At 60.0% G+C, this 21273-nt stretch overlaps 1 protein-coding gene across 1 annotated transcript; it reads left to right on the forward strand.

Moving 5' to 3' along the window:
* Nucleotides 1–3901: 3901 nt before the first annotated feature.
* ACOT11 (acyl-CoA thioesterase 11) lies at nucleotides 3902–19540 on the forward strand. The gene is made up of 17 exons (XM_050900841.1): nucleotides 3902–3924; nucleotides 8444–8519; nucleotides 10055–10253; nucleotides 11147–11216; nucleotides 14465–14525; nucleotides 14773–14874; nucleotides 15411–15546; nucleotides 15840–15996; nucleotides 16362–16481; nucleotides 16568–16712; nucleotides 17667–17722; nucleotides 17849–17915; nucleotides 17989–18072; nucleotides 18184–18317; nucleotides 18639–18770; nucleotides 18847–18973; nucleotides 19077–19540. The coding sequence occupies exons 1-17, from the start codon at nucleotides 3902–3904 to the stop codon at nucleotides 19230–19232; spliced, it is 1845 nt and encodes a 614-aa protein (XP_050756798.1). The 3' UTR covers nucleotides 19233–19540.
* The last annotated feature ends 1733 nt before the right edge of the window (nucleotides 19541–21273 follow it).

Raw genomic sequence — 21273 nt, forward strand, 5'->3', positions numbered from 1 at the left:
TTCCTGCTATCTTGTGCAGCCTGTGTGTTTGAGAACTTACCGGGGTGTGTAATAGCTGAAAGGGTGGTGTGACAGCTCCTTGGCCCAGCCTTTTCAACCGCCTTACTTCTGAGCTCTGCTTTTTTTTTTTTCCCCTTTCCCCTGCCTTTAGACTCCAAGTGCTGCCAGGGAAATCTAGAGCTTTGACAGCTCGGAGGAGCCAAGAACAGGACTCCTGGCAGAGCGATGTGGCCCCGATGCCGTCCCAGGAGCCGGGGCAGAGACCCTTTCTGAGGGAGACCCTGGCTCGTGTGGTGCCGTCACCCCATCCCATCACCCCGTCCCATCGCCCCGTCCTTCAAGCGGGTGCTGCTGCAGCCTCCGTGGGGTAGCAGGGGCTGTCGGGGCGGAGGTGGTTCAGGGCAGGGCACCCCAAGTGCTGGTCCCCGAGCGGCTGGGGGGGTTGTCCTCCCCTGCTCGGGGCGACGCAGGACCCCTGGCCGGGGCAGGCAGTGAGGCCGCGGCGTGGCTCTCCTCCCTGGTGTTGCAGCAGCTCCTGATGCAGCGAGACGATGGCAGGGTTTGATTTATGAACCTGGTGCATTAGTATCATTTTTTTGCCCCCTTTTCCGTAACGAACCGTTCACATAGCGGTGCCTGCCGTGCTGCCCTCCCTTCTTCCCCTCGGCACCCAGTTTTGGGGGGCATTTCCCGGGGAGAAGAGACCTGCAGCCCAACCTTGGGTACCACACTATCATCCTGCAGATGGGGAGATGTGGTTGGCCCCCCCCTGGAGCCAGGGATGCCTCAAGCACCAGCCTCCCACCCCTGCTACCCGCTTGGGGTGTGGGATTGCCTGCAAAACCCCTCCTGGGGGCCGTGCCTCCAGATGCCATGGGTGTTCAGTGTGGGTGGCCGCGTGGCCAGGGGCTCACGGGTGATGGGTGCATCCCATGGCAGGGAGCAGGGTCCCTGCTAGGGGCACACGGAGCAGCCTGGGGCATCCCAAAAGCATCTCCAAGCTCCCGGCATCGTGGTCCCCCTCCAAGCAGCAAGTCGGGGGCTGGGGGTGTCGCTCCGGGCTGCTTGGTTCGATCTCCACCAGCCCCGTCCCTGGTGCGGGTCTCACTTCTGGCTTCGCGGGGCTGCTGGGGTCAGCTGCCGCTGCGCAGGTACCGCATCGGCACTCGCCAGCCTCCCCTTGATAGCTGAGAAAAATCTACATTTCAGCAAAGATCTGACTTACGCCGCAGCCCCTTTCGCCTGCTGCCGAGCCCCTGAGCAATTTATCCTTCCAACTACTCCAAGAAGCGATGAAACCAATAGGTCACTTTTTTTTTTTTTTTTGCTCAGCAGTAATTAATGGTTTAATTAACACTCACGACATCCAATTCCCGTTGCTTTGCACGAGCAGGTTCCACTGCTGGGGCCTCACTGCAAACTCTCCGGTAACTGGGAGTGGAAAGGGTTAGCCGGGGAGCCGGTGGGAGCTGCTGGCTGGAGGCCGCCCATCTGGCTGCGATTTCTTCCGAAGCTGGAAACTTCTCCTCCTCCTGAGCAGCAGCGGCGTTTCCAACACGTTTCACAGCCTGCTTTGCTTTTGCACGGGCTTGTTTACGGTGCGGCGGCTTTTACGGCCGAGGGAAGAAATCGGGCGCCATGAGTGCGCGCTACACACGGCCCTCGTTATTTACTCTTAACGATTTTCCAGTATTTTAACACCAGTCCCCGAGAAATTTTAGTTGTCCCAAGGAGAATAGCTGCTTGTAACTGGTTGCTAATTACAAGTATGAATGTCAATTAATTCATTTAGCTAATTATCCACTCTCTGAGCATCACGCACCAAAGAACTGTAAAAGACGGGCATATGGTGATGGATCAGAAGGAAGAAGCTGGCGCCTGCGCACGCTCGCTGGGCTGCCGGAGCCGGGTGCGCGCTCGCCGGGTGTGCCGGCGCGCCGGGGTGAAGGGATGCAGGCAGCGTGAGAGCTGGGGGAATACGGCCGCCGCAAACCCTAATCACAGTATTATCCCAACTGGGCCTGGAAAACATCAACCCTCTCCTTGCAACTTTTGTTTGGAGGCTTGAGCGGGGTCAAGGATGTAAAGTGTTTCTAATTGTGCTGCCTCCTCTGACGTGGAGGGGGGGGAAGAATCATTTTCCCCTCATGGAGCAAACCTCTTGATCATAATCGCTGGTTGCAGAAACAAACAGTCCTAAGGAGGGAGGGATTGATCCCTGATGAGCCTCTCTGCTAAAGGTGAGGAGATCCGCTGGAGGATGCTTGTTGCGATCTGGCCACCCATGAGCCTTACAGGGCACCTGGGCTGCTGCAAGCGGGTAGAAAACCGTCTTGGTGAAAAATGATCTTATTTGCTGCCCCAAAAAAGGAAAATCTTTTAAAGGAAATGTTCTTTTCTGAAAGGATTGGAGTTAATCGCATCTGGGTGTGCAAAGTTACCTGTGAGACATGCAGAGGTTGTGCGGGGCAGAGCGGAGCCCCCTCCCCGCTCTCAGAAAGCTGATGAAGAATTGCAGATTTTATACTAGCAGCTGAGCAGCGAATGCTCAGGTGGGTTAAAGTCCTTGGTCAAAGTGGGGCAATGATCTTCTTCCAGACAGAATCTCCATCACCTCGCTCGGATCAATCACTGGGTACGGCGCTGCCTCCTCCATCCCCCAAAGGCTGCTAACCCTCTGTGGGCAAGTATCGCCCTGGGCTGGGCCACTAGCTCCATCCCTGCCCAGCCCAGCCTTCGCAGAGGTACCGAGGTGTCCCGCCTCACCTGCACCCAGGTCTGGGGTTTGGATGAGCTTTTCCCGTGTCCAGCCTAAAATTTGGATCGCTGAGGCCCCAGCACTGTGGGGGCAGCACCCACCGCATCAGATACTGATGCTCGGTGCCCGCCGCGAGTGTTTGCTCTGTTCCAGTGCTTCGTTATTCTTATTTACCAAAAAAAGTGAGGCCTTATTTCCTGTTGAATTTGTTTAATTATTTTACCGCTGGCTTTCCAATGGCAACGCTTGTGCTGCCTGTGCCTGCGAGGAGCTTTGATCAACCTCTTGTACCTCGATTACCAAGATTCACTTATAAAAGCACGTAAATCACATACAAATAGAACAACATCTCCCCCAAACCCAATAGGCTGTATCAGTAATGCGTTGACACAGCAATTTGCATTTTATTTCCTTGTTATTAAAAAAAAAAGGGGGTTTATTATAAGCCCTGTTAGAGGTACTTCAAAGGCAGCAGGGCCAGGGAGCGGCTGCGTGGATTGGAGTGGCTCCCAGAGAAGTTTGTGGAGGCTTTCCTGGCCAGCGAGCCTGGCGTCGGCGCCTGCGGCTCTGGGGAAAAAACAAATATTTTCAGACAGGGAGGGAAAATTATTTTAACTGAGGGAGGGAAGAGCCCGGTGCCGATGCGGTGCCGTCGGTACCGAGCGGCTGGGGGAGCAGCTGGGCACCCCCGTGCCCCTTGCTGGGGTGATGGGGGGAGAAGAGGGGGTGATGCGTGGGGCTGGGGAGGGGACCCAGGACCCCATCTCAGGGCCTGCTTGCTGGGGAGAGATGGAAGGAAACCGGCAGCACCCTGCTCCGCAGAGCTGTTGGCAGCGTGCCGGTGCCTCCCGCTGCACTCCCCAGCTCTGCTGCCGGCCCGGCACATTCGCTCCTGCGGCGAAGTATCCAGAGCAAACCTCCGGAGCGCCGGCCATTTTCCAAGCATGAGCAGATTTGCCGAGCGCTACCTTAAGAAAAGTTATGCGTGACTATATTTAAGGAAGCGGGAGGGGGTGTGTGCTGGCCCCGTCCCAGGGCCCTGTGCCAGCCCCGGCCTCGACGCCCGCGCCCGGTGCCGGCCGCGCGCGCAGGTGTCCGGACGCTTCTCCTCCGAGCCAGCCGTCGCCTCGCCGCCGCCTGCAAATGCTCAGCTTCTTCTGGCTGAGGTGAGGGCCGGGGGGGGGGGGCTGGGGACAATGGGGACAAGGTGGTGGTGGTGGTGGGGGGGGGGTTGGACCCCAAGGTTGGGTGAGCAGGAGCCAGCGTCCGGCGCTGCTGCGGAGACTTCCACACCCGGCGGTGGAGCGGTGGCTTGTTCTGACTTGCGTCGGCGCTGGGTGGCTCTGCCGGGGGGAGGATGTGGGGTGAAAGGCCCTTGTGCCCCCCCTGCTTGCCCGGGTGATGCCCTCTTGCCCTTGGGGTTTGCAGCGAGCCGTGCTGCAGCTCCATCGTGGTCGGCACCGGCGGCTCGCCGAGGGGGACGTGGCACCCTCTGGCTGCAATGGGGACAGCGGGCGAAAGCCGGCAACGTCAACCCTCCCCAGGTCTTTCCGGGTGTGCCGGGAGGGATGCCGGCGGGGTTTGGCTTGAATCAGCCATTTTTCACTTAAAAGGGGGGGGCAGATATTTGGGAAGCGTGGGCAGAGGGCTGCCAGGAATGCTGGCATCGTGGGAAGGACAGCGGGATGCACTGGGGCTGGCTGGGGCAGCGTGGGTGGCTGGATGGGGTGGGTGGCATGACACCGTGGTGGTCTCCACTCTGGTGGTCTTGACTACAGTGGTCAGTTGAGACCACCGCAGTCGAGACCACCAGGGTGGAGACCACTGCACCACCATGGTGTCCACTCTGGTGGTCTCCACCCTGGTGGTCTCGACTGCGGTGGTCACCACGGTCGAGACCACCACGGTCGAGACCACCAGGGTGGAGACCACCAGGGTGGAGACCACTGCACCATCATGGTCTCCACCGTGGTGGTCTCCACCCTGGTGGTCTCGACCGTGGTGGTCTTGACCACAGCGATCTCCACTATGGTGGTCTCCAACTTGGTGGGCTCGACCGTGGTAGTCTCGACCATGGTGGCCTCGATGCTACAGCAGTGTCCTCCCCAGGAAAGCCATGGGTGGCAGGGCAAAGGTGCCTGGGCTGGGCGATGCTGTTGGGTGTCCTCATGCTGGTGAATTTTGGCCCTGGCAGCGTTTGCAGCTGTAACGGGGTGACGCATGGCTTTGCTCTCCCCCTGGGCTGGAGGCAGCAGTGTCAGGGGACCTTTGTCCGCTGGGATGGTCCCTGGGGGGACTTTGACCCTGTGCCGACAAACCAGCACCAGCCTTCCCAGGAGCTTCCCAGGAGCCGCAGAGAGCGGCTGGGCAGGGGCATGGATGGGGCTGGGGGCTGCAGGCATGGCCAGGGCTGGGGATGCTTCACCCAGCGTTGAACCGAGCAGTAGAGAGGGATGCAAGGGGGCTGGAGGGGTCCCCGCTGTGCTCACCCTGAGCGAAGGTTTCCCACGGGTGGTGGATGTAAAACCCCTCGTGAGGGGAGTCATCCTTGCGGCCCCCTGCTGCTTTTCGCCCTCGGTTTGCACTTTCCTGGCCCCTGCCTTGCTTTGCTCCATGAAACCCTAAGGAAAGCATGACGTGTGGTCCCAAAAATACCACTCGCAGGGCGCCCTGGCCTTTCTTTCGGGCTGGCTGCCCTCCTGGGGTCCCACTGAGACCCGCCACAGGGAGCTGCCGTGTCTCCTCGCCATGCCATGACCTGGTGATTCAGTCCTGACAGCCCTGCAAAGGAGCCAGCACCCCACACCCGAGCGAGCGCTGCGGGTCTCGTCCCGGGGACCCCGCTCCACCCCTGCAGGCATGGGGTGATGGAGCTGAGCTGTGCTGGGCATCTCTGCCGCCGCTCGCTGGTGGGGGTCCCGCTGGAGGGGACATCTCCCCTTGCACAAAACCTGCCCGTCCCATCCCTGGGAGCACCAGGGCTTTGCCGCTGCCAGCAGTGGGACTGGCGGGCCGGCTCTCGGGGGAAGGAGAGCCCTCGCTGCCCTGTCGAGATGGCAGAATTTCCCAAAGTAGGTCAGGTTAATTTTTTAACGCGTGCAGATTTGCTTGTTACCATGGATATTGCTCAATTATACACCAATAATCCCCCATGAGAACTTCATTGTCGCCACTTTCCTCCCCACCATCTCCCTTTTTTGTTTAAATATTCCCAGGGAGGGGTAGGATGCGCTGAGGGGCTGGGGCAGGGGTAGGAGACCAGAGCAAGGCGAGGGAAAATGGGGGTTAGGCGTTCAGGAGGTGGTGGTGAGGCGGTGGGAGAGCTCTGGAGGGCAGGCAGGGGCAGCTCGAGGCGTGGGGCTGCCCCGCTCTGCCCAGGGCCCCCCACAGCCCAGCACCCGGGACCCCTGCCCTGGCTTCACCCTCGTCCCTCCCTCCCATCCACCGCTTGGGGGTGGCTAAAGCAAACACCCTGCTTCCAGCGGGCTCAAGGATTTGGGCGAACGACCGCTCTCCTGCATCCCTGCCCGGCATTGTCCTGGGGGCTGCGGGACCCGAGAGGGTTTTGTGACAGAGGCTCCCCTGGGCTGGTGGTTCCCCGGTGCTTTTCCAAGAGGCCAGCACCCAATTCGGCAGCAGAGACCATCCCCAGAGCTTGTGGGGGCTTCGGTGCTGCAGGACACCCCCCTGCCAGGGTATAGAAGAGCAGTGGGGTGCTGCGGGGTTCCTCTCCCCCAGTATTTGCGGAGCCATTGGGGTGTCTCCCCCTCCGCACCGGCCCCCCGGTTTGCTCTGTGGGCTCCTTATGCCTTCGGCAGCGCAGGAAGCGAGCGTGGCAGGAGGTAAGAAAAATATTCCGCTGGAAGTTTTTTTTTTCCTAATGCAAACTTTTTTTTTTTTTGGTAGAAGTGGGTCACTCACTCAAGGGGTGACAGAGTAAGAGCATCATCGCCTGGGTACTGCATCCCGTTGCCATGGTGACCCGAGGGCTGCATCAGTCAACAGCTTTAAAAATGTGACAGTTGAGTGAGGCTGAAGATTTTAATGAGGACAGACACTTGCTCGCTTAGTTTCAATAACTGAATACTCTATAAATACCCACCGGCTGAATGGTTCCAGGTCTCTGGAGCGTGTTTGCAACGCGCGGCCGGGGTGCTCCCCTTCCCCGGGCAGAGCCCTGCACTCCCGGGTGGGAGCGTGGGCTGGGGCCGCCTCGGAAATAGTGGGGAGGCATGGATGCAAAGCAGATGGCTCTTTTTTTTCCCCCTCCTGCTAACCCATCCCAGGGACAAGGTGACACGATTGCAGAGCCAGGAGCAGGTTTGGGTTTCCGAGGTACGGCCCCAGCCGCGTGCCCTCTGGTGTTGGCTGCTGCGGCTTTGGGGTGTGACGGGGCCACCCCCGGCCACTGCCACCGCCTTGTGCCTGCAATAAAGCAAACCCGGGGAGCAAATCCAGCTTGCTAAACAGGAGAGTAACTCTTGCACCGAGCTCTTGCAAGGGTGGGTGAACCGTAAGCAAGCTCCCAAGCCTCAAGAGCAAGCCTGGAGAAGTCGTGGGGCTGGGGAAAGCAAAGCGCGGTGCCGCCGAGGCAGGGGTGGGAGGCTTTGAAAGCCTCAGCAGTGCCGCTTGCATCCAGCGGTGCTCTGAGCACCCTCATTTCATACCGACCACAATGGGTGTGCGCTGTGCAATGCCCCAACGCCGGCTCCTGTGAAGGGCTGACGGTGCAGGAGGCAAATCTGCAGCTTCCACTTTTTTGACCCCATGCCAAAGTCGGTTGGTCCCACGCTTTGGGGAAGGAGCCGCTGCCTCCGGCAGCCCGGCTGGACCCGCGCGGGAGAGGGATGTTTGCTGGGACAGCTGAGGGCATGCCAAGGGCCCGTCAGTGTTGTGTTTAAAAGCAAACTGTAACTATAAAGCCTCGTCCACTTGTTTTTGCTGCAGCTCCCACGCCGCCTTTCCTTGCAGTGCCACCACCGTGTCCAGCTGGGACCCGGTCGCAGTGCATGTGGCCAGGGAGCCCGGGGGCACCCAAGGGCACGCAATGCCCTTGGGGGATGCCAGGGCTTCACAGGCAGAGGGGCCGGTGCAGGGCGCAGCGGCATTGCCGGCAACAGGCGCTTCCCATTTGCTGCCCCTGGTACCACCCGCGCACCGCGCGAGTCCTGCCCGCTGCCAAAAATACGCTCCTGGCTGTCTTGTGACCGCGGCGGTGTCACCGTGCTGGCTGGAGGAGCGTCAAGACACAGCCCTCTGTCACATGTAGCAACATGGAAAGTATTGACACAGCGTCACCGACCGAGGGATCGGCCACGGCACTGCGCCCTGGGCTTGGCCCAGCACCCCAGAATAGCTAGGACTCTTTCCATCACAGCCGGTGAGCACTGGACCTGACCCCCGAGGAATGGCAGGCATGAGCCCTGGGTCTGCCCTTCTCCGTTTCGGCTCCGGCAGCCCCCCCCGATAGGTGCTGGTGAGGGGCCGGTGGCGTGGGGCGGGACATCAGCGTGGGACATGGGGACAGAGTGTGACAACCCACCGCGCAGGCGGCTGCGGCAGACGGCGGCTCTGCAGCACCCGCCACGCACGCTGCCGTGTCCCTGCCGGGGGACGGTCACGGGCGTCCTCCACCCCCGGCTCTGCTGGTCCTGCTGTAACCAGAGCCACTCTTCTCCTTTCCAGGTGTCTCTTAAAAATGGTCAAGGGGAATATTGTAGTCCCTGAAGAGATCTTGAGCTTCTGTTGCAATGGCCTCCAGGTACCCCCCGTGCCGTGCAGCTAACCCCGGGGCTCCCCATTGTGCCGGCGGCTACTAACCAAGGCTGTGCTGGGCAGATGCCACCCCGTGCCAGGAGCCGCTCTGAGCCCCACACCGGCTCCGGCTGCATCCACTCCCCACTCATTGCCCATCAGCATCCCCGGCCTCTTGCTGGCTACCGTGGGGTCAGGGCTGTTCCTACGGGGTGCCGTTTTTTTCCCTAAAATTTAGAAACGGAAAACGACCAGTGGGAGCTCTGGCCAGGCTGGCTGCTCACTTCGCAGCAGGAGTCTTTGGAGCTCTTTGCATTGCTGGCTTGTACCCCAGAGCCTGCCAGCTTCCCAAAATAGCTCTGTGGTACTCGTGTAGGCACCTCAGCACACTGGGAAACAGCCCGGGAGGTTTGCAAAGGGGTTCGGAGCCTGCTGGAGGGGCTCCGGTGGCCGGGGGTCTGTCTCGCTGTGGGATGGGGGGGCCCTTTGCCGTAGGCTTGGCTTGCCGCGTTTGCCGTGGTCTCTGCTAAGCCGAGGTTTGTGCCGTTCCTGGGATGTCGTATACCAGTAGCTATGGAAACAGAGGTTAGACCCGCTAGAGAAAAATTCTATTCTGAGAGGCGGTGAGCTCAGGGTAGTCAGGAAAGCTTCATTTTCAGCATAAACCCATCTTTAAAAGAAGCTGGGCAAAGCAAAGGGCAAAGAAGCTGCTGCAATGGGGCTCTTGCAACAAGTGCTGTAAACGGGAGCCACAGAGGGAGCAGAAAACGGAAGGAAGGGCTGTAACGAAGCCCAGACGGCTCCTCGTGTCTCCTCAATTACTCACCGGGCTAACCGAGTTCACCCCTTGTGTAACACGGCTCACTTGATATCTAATCAGCTATTTTTCTTGCTGGCACAGAGCCTCTCTCCCCCAACCCACCTCCTGCCGGGGTGACAGGCAAGAGGAGCTCTGTGCCCAGCAAACCGTGAAGCCAGCAAGGAACATGTTTGACTGCGCAAACAACCCCAAATCGAGGATGATTCCCCTCACTTCGGCTTGTACGAGACAGGAAAAACTGCTTTCGGTGTTTCCTTTGGCAAAGGGGGATGTTGGTGGAAGGTGTGGAGCATTGCTGCATGCCCAGCCCTGGGCACAAGCCCTGGGAACACAAAACCACCCTTTGCTGCGGCACCCTAAAAATGAAGCTCTCAGGGGAGCAAACTTCCTTCCCAGAGAATTGATTGACTTTGGGAGGGGGTTTTGCACGGTTTTCGGGAGGAAGCGGCTGGGTTGGGGCTTCTCCACTGCCCTGGTGGCAATAAATGGCCTGGAAACCTGCAGCGATCACCCACGGAGCTCTTTTTAGAGGGATTTTTTTTTTCCTTTCGGCTGAGGGCATCATGTCTTTGGCGATGGGCTGGGTGGGTTTTGGTGGTGCCCGGGGCCATGCGGGGCTGGGGTTCCCCCTGGCTCTGCGTGGGGAGGGGGCTGCGTGGATCACTGTTTTCTCAGGGGATTTTCCTCCTGTTTGGGTAAAACGGAGCTCTCGTCCCCCGCAGGGCTCGACCTCTCCGCCGCGTGCCCGGGAGCCAAGGGAGCGGGAGGAGGTGCCGGGGGCCATGGCGAGCCCCTCGCCCGCCGGCAACCCCACCGAGGTGCAGATGAGCCAGCTGGTGCTGCCCTGCCACACCAACCACCGCGGCGAGCTCAGCACCGGCCAGCTGCTCAAGTGGATCGACACGGCCGCCTGCCTCTCCGGTAAGTCAGCCTCTCCCACTGGAGCCATCGTCCTGCCGGGCCGGGAGGGAAAGGATCTGGCGGTGTCCCCAGGAGCCAGCTCTTCGGCGGCGTGCCCAGCAGTCCAGCGCCGTCCCTCGGAGCTGACGCCAGCTGGGGACCCGCGTCATGCCGTTTTGCTGAGTAATTAGAGAGCGAACGGGAGCAGGGCGAGAGGGGGAGGAGACGTGCGCTGCAGCACGCACGCTTGCTTGAGGACAGATCAAAATCGACGCCTGCTTCTTCCAAAACACTGCCCTTTTCCTCGCCTGGTGCGCAGGGCGCGGCAAGACCCGGCTGGTGATGTCCCCAGCATCCTGGCAGTGGCCAGAGAGCTCTGCCGGATGGGGCTGAGCTCCTCCGCTCAGCGAGGAGCTCACCCTGCCAAGCGCGCCGTGGGTCGCTGAGCACAGGGAAAGGAAAACGGGTGCAATATTGCAGTTTGATGAGGTTCCCAGGGCAGTTTTGCAGTTTGAGATTCCCAGAGTCCCAAGGGAAAGCCAGACCGGCAGGGTGGCTTTAAAATATTTGCTGTGTACGGGGAGATGGTATCAGCTGCCTGCGCATCCCCGCAGCGGCTGAAAGCATCGAGGGAAGGCAAACAGCAGGGCAACGTGCCTCCTAGTTACAACACACCCTCCAAACCCTTAAAACATCTGCAAACCCACGCTGCTATGGGGTGGAGAAACCTCAGACCCCGCTCTCGTCCCCTGCAAACCCAGCAGGTGGGCATGAGCAGGGAAAGGGACGGCACCGGAGTTTCACCGGTGTCACCAGCCCCGAGGTAGCGGCCATGGGGCAGAGGAGCACGCATGCCCTTCGCACGCTCGGCGTGTTGCTGCAGGTTGCTGATGCAGTTTGTTTTTCCTTTCCAGCCGAGAGACATGCCGGCTGCCCGTGCGTCACGGCTTCCATGGATGATATCTATTTTGAGCATACCATTAGGTAAATACTCCACTCTCCAGCGGGGCATGCACAGGGAAGGCGGATGGGGTTTTTCCCTGTCTGCCGGGTGCAACGTGGACAGCGGGGCTGGAGCCGGGACAGGGAGCAGCGTGCTTGGGTGGGGAGGAGAGGCAGTGGCAGTGCCAAGCTCACAGGGCAGCCAGGGATTGAGGCTCCGGCTCCGCTGCAGGGCTGCGGACTGACTGTCTGCTCTGATTTATCCGCTGTCTGGTCGCCTGGGGAGCTCCTGCTGGGCTGGATTCCCGGTATTTCCCCCGACCCCAGCTCCTCCCTGGCTTTGTTCAAGAAACAACTCTGACTTAGTGCTCTGGAAAACTTAAATCTTGCAAATCGTGCCTCTGTAGCAGCCGCATGGGTGGTTGGCGTGCGGCGGAGCTCACCCACCCACCAGGTGCTGGGGGGAGTGGGACCTCCCTGCACATCGCTTTCTAAGATGCACCAGGCTGAGCTTTGCCCGGGCAAAATCCCCTCCCAAGCTTGTCCCGGCATCCCCTTGGGCACTGCCCCAGCAGAGGTGCCCACCCCGATGCGCACAGCCCCTGGACTGCCACGTTGCAGGGGACAACGTAAGCATTCCCACCAGGCGTAGGTCTTCCGTGCCCAAGGTGGTCTCCTCCCTTACTACCCCTGGTAAGCCCAGGTGCTGCCACCCGCCTTTACTCATCTCCCAGAGCCCCCATACGCCCCCATGCAGGGGGATGCCCGTCTGCTCACCCCCTGGGTACCATCTCAGGGGGCTCAGCGGGTGTTTTGGTGCACCTACGAAGGTGCCCACAGGGCAGAGGTGCCTGTGTGCTGGCACAGGGGTTTTTGGCACCCCCTTACCCTGGGGACCTGCTGGCCGAAGGCTGGCCTGGCTGAGCAAGCCGTGCAGCGTAGGATTCATGCTGCCTAGCAGCTCACCACCATGCAGGGGACACATGTCTGCCCACTGAGGACAGAGACCAGTGCGGGCACCCAGGGCTGGCGCTGGGGTCCCAGACTGTCGGCTGATTTGTTTGGTGCCGGGAAGTCTGACTCGCTCTTGGATTTCACCGTCATCCCCAGGAAACGTTAAACTCCTGCTTTCTCCATCTCACATCAGATGTCGCGGTGCTGGTGGGTCGCCAAGCCACTGGCAGACGCTGGGGTGCCTGTCGGGTGGCACCATTGGGGTCGATGCCCTGCACCAAGCGGGCTCAGCGGGTGCCATGCCCGGCACTGCACAGCTCCAGCTCCCGGGGAAGCTTTGCCCAGGATGTTTTTCCCCATGGGAGTTGGAGGACAGACCTGAGCCCCTCTCCAGAGCGTTAAATCAAGCCCTGCAAGGCATTCATCCCTCCTCAGGGGTGAGCCAGGGGGTCAGGGAATTTGTGCTGCTCCTGACTCAGATCCCACTTGCTGTGGTCTGGCGTAATGCTCTGCACATGGGCCCTGGCAGGGTTTTCCCGCAGAGCTGTTTGAAGGCAGAGGGAGCTTAGGGTGGCGTTTGCCGTCTGCTCTCCTCCTTTCCCGGCTGTTTGCGCTTTCTGCCACCCTCCCACTGTGAGGGAGAGACCCCCTTGGGCAGGGAAGGGCTGTGGGTGCTTGGGGGCGCAGAGGAGACCCCAAAGCATCACTGACTTAAAAACTCACCGGCTGGGCATCAGATGCTCCCCATCCCTCAGCCCTGCCGCGTGGAAGTGCAGCCTCCTGGGAGGATTTCACGTGGGTTCATGTGGCTTTTATGGCACCAGCTTGTGCTGTTTGATAAGGAGAGAGAGGATAAAGCATTTGGGGGGCTGTACTATAGACAGCCAGGGCTGCCAATGCACCTGCCCAGACCCCTGCCCTTGCACGCCCCTCGCTGCAAACCCAGCCGGAGCGTCTGTGCTCCAGCCTCGCCATGCCACTGCTTCCTTCATCTCTAACCCTCTCCCCCCATCTTGCTTTTTCTTTTCACACCAGCCAGCTGTATATAAACCCTCCTGGGCAGCGGGACGGGAAGAGCGGTGTCTGGTACGGACGTTTGCAGCCCTAGAGCAGCCGGCCTAACGCAGTGCTGCCGTGAGTTGGGAGCATTAACCCACTGACGTGGCACGGCCTGGGAGGTGCATGGAGGCTGCTCACGTAACCCTGCTAACATTTCGGCATGCCACGGCAGGCACAGGGTTCCCGCTGGGCCTGGGGTCCGTGCCGGGGGATGGCCGGGGACACTGTCCCAGCGTCGTGCCGTCCCTGCTCCAGCCAGAGCCAACGTGCAAAGCGTGACAAGTAGCCGAGATGATTACAATCGTTTGAAGCCAGAAGTCGTGCGTGGGGGCAAGGAGGAAGTTACGGTGCTGAAGCACACGCTGACTCTTCCTCACTTTTGTTTTTGAGCCCTCTACGGTACAAACCTGCGGTGGCAGTTATAGGGTTTATTTTTCCACTGAGTTTTCTAGCATTAGTCTCTTTTAGGGGATGAGGAGTATTCCTGACTTAATGCATTTGGTAAAGACTCTGATGGTATCGCCAATAAGCTGCATTTGCTCATTTGATCAGTACCAGTCTGAAGTAGGTTAGGCTGCAGAGCTGAAGCTGTCTGTGTGTTTACTCTGAAGCCTACTGAAGGCCCAGAGGAGAGCTCCTGGACTCTGTGAGCAGCAGTTTGCTGCCAGCAGATGTTTCGTGTGAGATACGGTGCAAAATGCCCCTGGCCGGATCCTGCCTCCTGCTGTCTCCCAGTATCCCAAGGTGTCCATCCCTGGGAGGCCCCGGAGAGGAGGAGGGACAGGAGCAGTCAAGGTGCCTGCAGCATTGGGGCTGCTGCTGCCGCTGGCCGAGGGCCTGTGGGGAGGCCCCATGGGTGCCCCCATTGTGCAGGACAGCGCATGCGAGGCTGGAGGAGCCGTTTGCTCTGGCAGGAGCGTGCATGCCCGCGTGGCGGGGGGTGCCAAGCAAGCCTCGGGCACCTCTGCACCCCTCAGGTGTCCCGGCAGCACCCCAGACCTGGGGACCCATTTGCACGCAGCTGCTTGAGGGTGACATCTCACCGCCAGGCTGGACGCCCATGGGCTCCCACAGCTGGGGGGTGGCTGTCCCCATGTCCTGCCTGCCATCCCAGCATGTCCCCACTGTCCCAGGCAGCCGCTACCGCAGCGGGCAGTGAGCTGTAACGCTGCAGCAGCTCAGCATGGAGACGCTCAGTGCCGGCACGTGTGCTGGATAACCATGAGCCATCATCCCGCGGTAACCCCCATGTGCTTTCTCCTCTTTCTGTTTTTCAGCGTCGGGCAAGTTGTCAACATCAAAGCCAAAGTGAACCGAGCCTTTAACTCCAGCATGGAGGTTGGTGTGCCGCCCCCCGCCTTCACCCCCCGCCCCTGCCCCTATCCCCCTCGCCGTGCGCCCGTCCCCACCAGCCGTGCGTGCCCGTTCGCTGCGCCAAATGTGAAATACCCAAATCCTCCCGCGGTTTCCAGCTTTGATCCCGCGTATCGATCCCCTCCCGCTGGGTCTGGCCGGGGGGTGCTTGGTGGGATGTGGGTCCCCGAGAAGCAGAGCTGGCTCTCAGGGGTGCTGTGCCCTCTCCCAGGTGGGCATCCAGGTGAGCTACGAGGACCTGTGCAGCGGGAAACACTGCAGCATCTGCAAGGCGTATGCCACCTTCGTGGCGCAGTGTCCCTCCGGCAGCAAGGTGAGCAGCGGCCGGTGGCTGTGGGGGCTCGGTCGGCCCCTGTGCAGAGGCAGCGAGGAAATGGCCTCTCTGGGGAGAGGCGAGCTGGGCTGGGCCTGGCTTTCCATCACGGCATGTGCCTATCTGCACACGATAGGGTCGGTGATCCCTTATCCCGTGCATGTGGGTGCACGGTGGGGTGCTGAGCCTCTCAGTCCCGCTCTGAGCACAGAGGGCACCTGCCCGCTCCTGCCGTCCCCTCTTCTATGCCCGGGGAGGGCAGGGACATACCTCCCTGCCGGCGCTGCGGGACGGCTCCTTAGCATCAGTGCCCATCCCTGCTGTACAACACCTCCCAGGGGATCCCTATCCAGTTGCAGGAGCCATTTGCCCTCTGGCCCCTCCGTGAGCAGCTATAATATAACCCAGGAGGAGCACGGCTGGCTCTGACGCACGTACGGTGGGACGTACGGTGCTACGGGAGTGCGTGCAGGCACCCAAAGGAGCCCTGCCTTCTCCCGCGGTGGGACTGCACCCTGCCCGTGTCCCCTTTGCAGGTGAAGCTGAAGCCGCTGACCCCACAGACGGAGGAGGAGAAGATAGAGCACAGCATCGCTGCCGAGCGCCGCCGCATGCGGCTGGTCCACAAGGACACCCTCAAGGACCTCCTCACCCGCAGCCCTCGTGAAACCGGTACCGTGTCCCGCAGCCTGGGCTTCCAGCCCCAAAATAGCCCTGACACCCACCGGTGACATCCTTCTTCCTTGGCGGGATGCTGGGGGCAGGTTAAGAATGGTTTGGGGATGCCCTGGCCGTGGAGGAGGGGATCAGCCCCACCATCCGGCACCCCCAAGCTGGGAGGTGTGGGAGGGTTGATACAGTGGGAGGGTGGCCATGGGGAGAGGAGGCAAGAGCTGGTGGGGTACTGGGACTGGGGGTCCCACCGGCTGACCGGCAGGCTGAACCCCGTTCTCCACCTGTGGCAGAGCTGGAGACGCGGGATGGCAGCGCGGCGGTGCCGGCGGAGAAGACGCGGGTGGAGAGCGTGGAGCTGGTGCTGCCCCCACACGCCAACCATCAGGGCAACACCTTCGGCGGGCAGATCATGGCCTGGATGGAGAACGTGGCCACCATCGCAGCCAGGTGACCTGACGGGGATTTGGGGTGGGGGGACGGTGTGTCTGGAGGGGGGACACAGCCAGGGCAGCGTCCGGCCGGGTCAGGCCACAGCCGGGTTGTAGAGACCCTTCAAAGGGATGGTCCCCAGCACATCACCCTTGGGCGATGCCATACAGGGAGTCCCACGGGTGCATGGCGCTGGAGGACCCCAGGGAAGGGTTCACACTCACCACAGTCTGCTTATTGTCCCTTCTCATGGCTGGTTTTGGTGGTTGAAATGCAGGGGTGACATTTTTTGGGGTCTCCTCAGCTCTGGTTGGGTCGGAGAGGGTGCGTGGGGCTGCCGGGGCATGGGGCCACGGCCAGGGGGTAACGCCTGCCACCCGCAGCCGGCTGTGCCATGCCCACCCCACGCTGCAGGCCATCGAGATGTTCCACTTTCGGGGACCATCGCAAGTCGGGGACCGCCTGGTGCTCAAAGCCATCGTCAACAACGCCTTCAAAAACAGGTGGGTGCCGGCGGCAGGGGGTCCCCATCCCACCCTCCGGAGCTCTCCGCGCCCTCACCCCTTCTTCTCTCCCCCTTCCCCCCCAGCATGGAGGTGGGGGTCTGCGCTGAGGCGTACGGCCAGGAGATGTCCGTCAGCCGAAGGCACATCAACAGTGCCTTCATGACCTTCGTGGTGCTGGACCAGGAGGGCCGGCCCTGCACCCTGCCGATGGTGGCACCCGAGCCGGGGGTAAGGACGGGCAGGGGTGGCTTCTCCCCGCCGCGGTGGCATGGGACCCCCGGGAATCCCGCTTAGCCCTGAAAGGCTCTTGGATTCATGGCAAAACAAATGCAGTTTTATGATGATGGAAATGAAATTGCTCGATAGCAAGTGAATTAAATTGATTTCTCGGTATAACTAACAAAAAAATAAACCACTTGCCCATGCAGAGATGGAGACGTATTAGCCATGCAAGGCTTAACAGAATATCGCCTGCAAGTTTGAGCTCATCTTTTCTACAATTTAGGGGAAAGAATGCAAACCTCTTAGGTTGTTTTTACCTTTCAAAGCGCCCTGATCCATAATTTGCTCGGATCCAAATATTTAAGAAAACCTGTCACGCGAGCACGGCAGCGAAGCAAACACCCGCGTGTCTCGGGGCACATCGTAGCGCGAGTGAGCGACGGCGTCGCTTTCCCCTTGGCTGATCCGTGCCCCCCCACCTGATTTTTTAGATGCCTTAAAACTAGGACTCTTCTCCCACTCTGCGGGGGAGCATCTCATGGCTGGAGCCGTGCTCCCTGAAACCGCTTCTCTGCCTGCTTTAAAGCACTGCGCTATTGCTTTCTTTGAAATAAGCTGCTTTTTTTGGGTTTTTATTTCCCAAGAGGGGATGTTTGCACATGCTAGGGGATGCGATTTGTGTTTCAGCGGCAGTTTGCAGCTCTGCAGCCGCAGCAAGGGTTTTTTCCTAATGTGCCAGTGCCCATCGCTTGATCATAGCACTGTGGCAATGCCAAAATAGCTCACGGTTACGGACTAACCACCACTGCCAGTGTAGCTGGGACAGCAGCCGGTGAGCGCAGGGGCTTCACCTTCCAGCCCTTCCCTGCTGAACATTTTGCCCGCTCCCAAAAAGACATGTGGTGGGTTTTTTTTTCCCTCCTTTTCCTATTAACCTAATGTGCTTTTCCCGTTTATCAGGACGGAGAGAGGAGGTACAGAGAAGCCAGCGCTAGGAAAAAAATTCGGCTGGACCGGTGAGCGGAAAAAGCAAGTGGGATGCAGGGATGGAGGAGGGAGGAGAGGGGGGCTTGGCACGGGGTGCAGGGACAGTCTGTGGGTGGTTTGTGTCCCACCATAAGGGAAATTGTTCCTTCCTGCAGAAAATACGTCGTCTCCTGCAAACAGACCGAGGTGCCGCTCTCCGTGCCCTGGGACCAAAGCAACAAGGTAGGGTGCTGCCCCGCGGGAGTCGCTGCCTCCTGCCCCCCTTCCTGCCCCTGACGTGCTGCCCCTGCCCCAGGTTTATCTGAGCTACAACAACGTCTCTGCGCTGAAGACGCTCGTAGCCAAAGCGAACTGGGCACTCGCCAGAGAAAAGGAAAAGGTACTAAACCCTGCCCCTTCCCCCCGAGCTGCTCCTTGCCCCCAAAGCGGGGGCAATCCGGGGGCTCGGTGGTGGTGAACGCGTCCCAGCCCGTGCCCTGTGCTCTCCGAGGTGCGGATGTACACGCTGGAGGAGGACAAGTTCCTTTCCTTCCGCATCGAGATGTCAGTCTGCATCGCCGCCGGCCGAGCCTTCTCCCTGCTCTCCGACCTGCGGCGCCGGCAAGAGTGGGACAGCCACTATGCGTGAGTGCTGCGGGGCTTCCCGGGGACACCCGGCCCTTTCCAAAAATCACATCCCTAAATTTAAGGCTCATCGCTGAACACCCTTTTGGGCTTTCCTGGGAGCAAGTGTGTTGCCCCGGAGCCATTATCACTCCTAGAGACCTTTCACCATGTGTCCCTGTCCTGGCTCTGCCTGGGCTGATGGCTGCGCTTTGCTGCAGAAAACATCTATTTTGGGTCCCCCAAAATATTTTGGGTATGGTGGTGGGCTGTAAATGTGTAAGCCCCCGGACTTGGGGGCAACAGCAGGGTTTCTCTGACCCGTCCCCTCCCACCTCGCAGGAGTGCTGAGCTCGTCCAGCAAGTAGACGATGACGACATGATCTACCACGTGGTGAGCCAGACGCTGAGCCGCGAGAACAAGCCGCAGGACTTTGTCATCCTGGCATCCCGACGGAAACCCTGCGGCAAGGGGTAACCATCCCCGTCCCCGACTCCTCGCTCCCCGCTGGCTGGGCTGTGCCAGCTCACCGGGCTCTCTCCTCCCCAGGGACCCCTACGTGGTGGCCTTTCGGTCGGTGACGCTGCCCACCCACCCTGCCAGCGCCGACTTCACACGGGGGGAGACGCTCTGCTCCGGCTTCTGCATTTGGCCGGAGTCAGAGGAGACGAGCAAGGTGGGATGCTGCAGCTGTGCTGCGGGGCCGTGCCACCCACACCCCATCGGGGAGGCTCCCCCATCCCCACATGCCCCTACTCACCATCTCCCCTGCCTTGCAGGTGGCTTACTACAATCAGGCTACGCCGGGGTACCTCAACTACGTCACCACCAACGTGGCGGGACTGTCCTCCAACTTCTGCGCCACCTTCGAAGCCTGCGAGAAGTTCCTGCTGAAGAACAAGGAGGAGCTGATCGTGCAGCTGCAGGACCTCTAAAGCCGCGGCACTCCTGCTGACAGACAGACAGACAGACAGACAGATGAGGGGGCACCTCGGTGGTGGAAGGGGACATGGGATCGTGGCGCCCAGACCCTGCCTCTCTGGGGGCTTTGGCCTGAGCCAGGTCCCAGGGGCTGGGGTGGAGGGGCATCCCTGTACCGCCTCACCCTTTGCACTGACGTGTCATGTCTTTTCTTCTTCCTTTTTTTTTTTTTTTATTTAGAAATTTTATAAGCTGATGTACAGGACTTTGTTTTCTAGTTCACTTAACGCTACTTGAATCTTTATATGATCCGACGTCTTCCTAAAACAGTTTCTTTTTTTTTTTTTTTTTTTACTATTTCTTTATGAGGGAAACTGGTTCCCTTTGAGGTACCAAAGGGAGAGAGGGGGCAGTGATGTGGGGAGGGTGCCGTATCCCTCCCTGGTGCAGGGGCAGCCGGCGGAGCATCCCACTCCCCCCATGGCTGCCCGGTGCTGCTCCTCTTCCTGGGCAGGGCTGGCAAACAGCCCCTGCTCCTGCCGGGCTGAAATCCCACCCCACGGAGCTGTGGAAGGAGTGGCAATAAAAGTGCATTAAAAGGAAAAATATCTATATGTGCTCTGGGTGAGTGTCTGCTCTGGGGGTTCGCTGTGTGGCTGCCTGGCCGGCGAGTGTGGAGTGGTGGTCCTGCACGCACAGCACACCCCCGGCGAGTGCCATTTCCCCAGGGGGAAGGGGCCGCTCAGGGTCACCCACCCCGAGAGCTGCTGCCCAGGGCTCAGGCGGACATGGGGGGCCGTATGAGGCAGGGCTGTGCGTTGCAGGAAGCGGGGTGTCAGCCAGTGCTCCATGCGAGTGGCTTTTGGGGACTGCCCGGAGGCATCGCCACCACGGCAGGGGCAGTGCGGGCTGGTGCAGACCCAGGGGCTGCCCCTCGTCCCCGTCCGTTGGGTGCACCAATGCGTTGAGCCGTAAACCCCCAATTGCCTCAGGGGCACTGAAAAAGCAAAAAAAAGACAAACCCAAACCTTGTTTCCCTCAGTCTGAGCAAGGCTGCGGAGGACATGGGGAGTAGGTGCAGGCAGATGCTGAAACGGAGCCTCAAAGGCTTCGATACCTGTCTCTAATTGCCCCGAGCACTAATGACCTGAGCCCCTCCAGGGGTGTTTCCCCTCCCAGCTGCTTTGATGGTTTCGTGGTTCAACCCCAGCCGGCAATGAAGCACCACGCAGCCGCTTGCTCACTCCTTCCCTCCTCACTCAACCCCACAGGGCAGCTGCCCCGGCCATGCTCCCTCCCAGCTCCTTGCACCCCTGCTTGCTGGCACAGCATGGGAAACTGAAAAATCCTTGACTTAGGATAAGCACTACTTAGCAACAAGTACAACATCAGCGTGTTATCAACACTGTTCTCACACTAAATCCAAAACATAGCACTGTACCGGCTACTAAGAAGAAAATTAACTCTATCCCAGCCGAAACCAGGGCAGATGGTAGCATGGAGCTTTTTCGCATGCCCGCATGCAGCAGAGGATGGGGTTAGGACCATTGCTGCCAACATGTTTCTCCCGAAATGCAGCACGGGTGACGGTAGAAGTGCTACTCATCAGTCACACTGCAGGGGATGTCTGCCCTCCGCCACAGGCCAGCTGAGAGCCACCTCCCAGGCTTTCCTGGGTCACGTAGCCAGAGGTTTTCTGATGGCATTGAGGTTTCTGAAAGGCTTGCTGCCTGCTGGGAAGGGAACGAGGCCCAGGAGCCCTTGGGCACACAGAGCTGTGGGCACAGCAGGTTTAATGCGGCCCCAGGGTGGCAGCCGTGCCCTCGCCTTTGCTACCAGAGCCCCCATGCGCTTAACCCCAAGCAAGGGTTTTTGCAGAGCTTAACCGTGAGCAAATGATGGTGACGCCGTGCTCGGGGTAAGATGAGGCTGTGGGGTACCAGAAATGAGCACAGGGTCTTTTCCAGGCACAACAGGGTGTTTTCTCCCTCTCTGCAACACCCAGTCCCTATAAAGGTGCTTTGCCACCCAAATTCCCCACCTGGTTTATAAGCA

The sequence above is a fragment of the Gymnogyps californianus genome, chromosome 8 (assembly GCF_018139145.2).
Source record: "Gymnogyps californianus isolate 813 chromosome 8, ASM1813914v2, whole genome shotgun sequence".
In the NCBI taxonomy this organism is placed as follows: domain Eukaryota; kingdom Metazoa; phylum Chordata; class Aves; order Accipitriformes; family Cathartidae; genus Gymnogyps; species Gymnogyps californianus.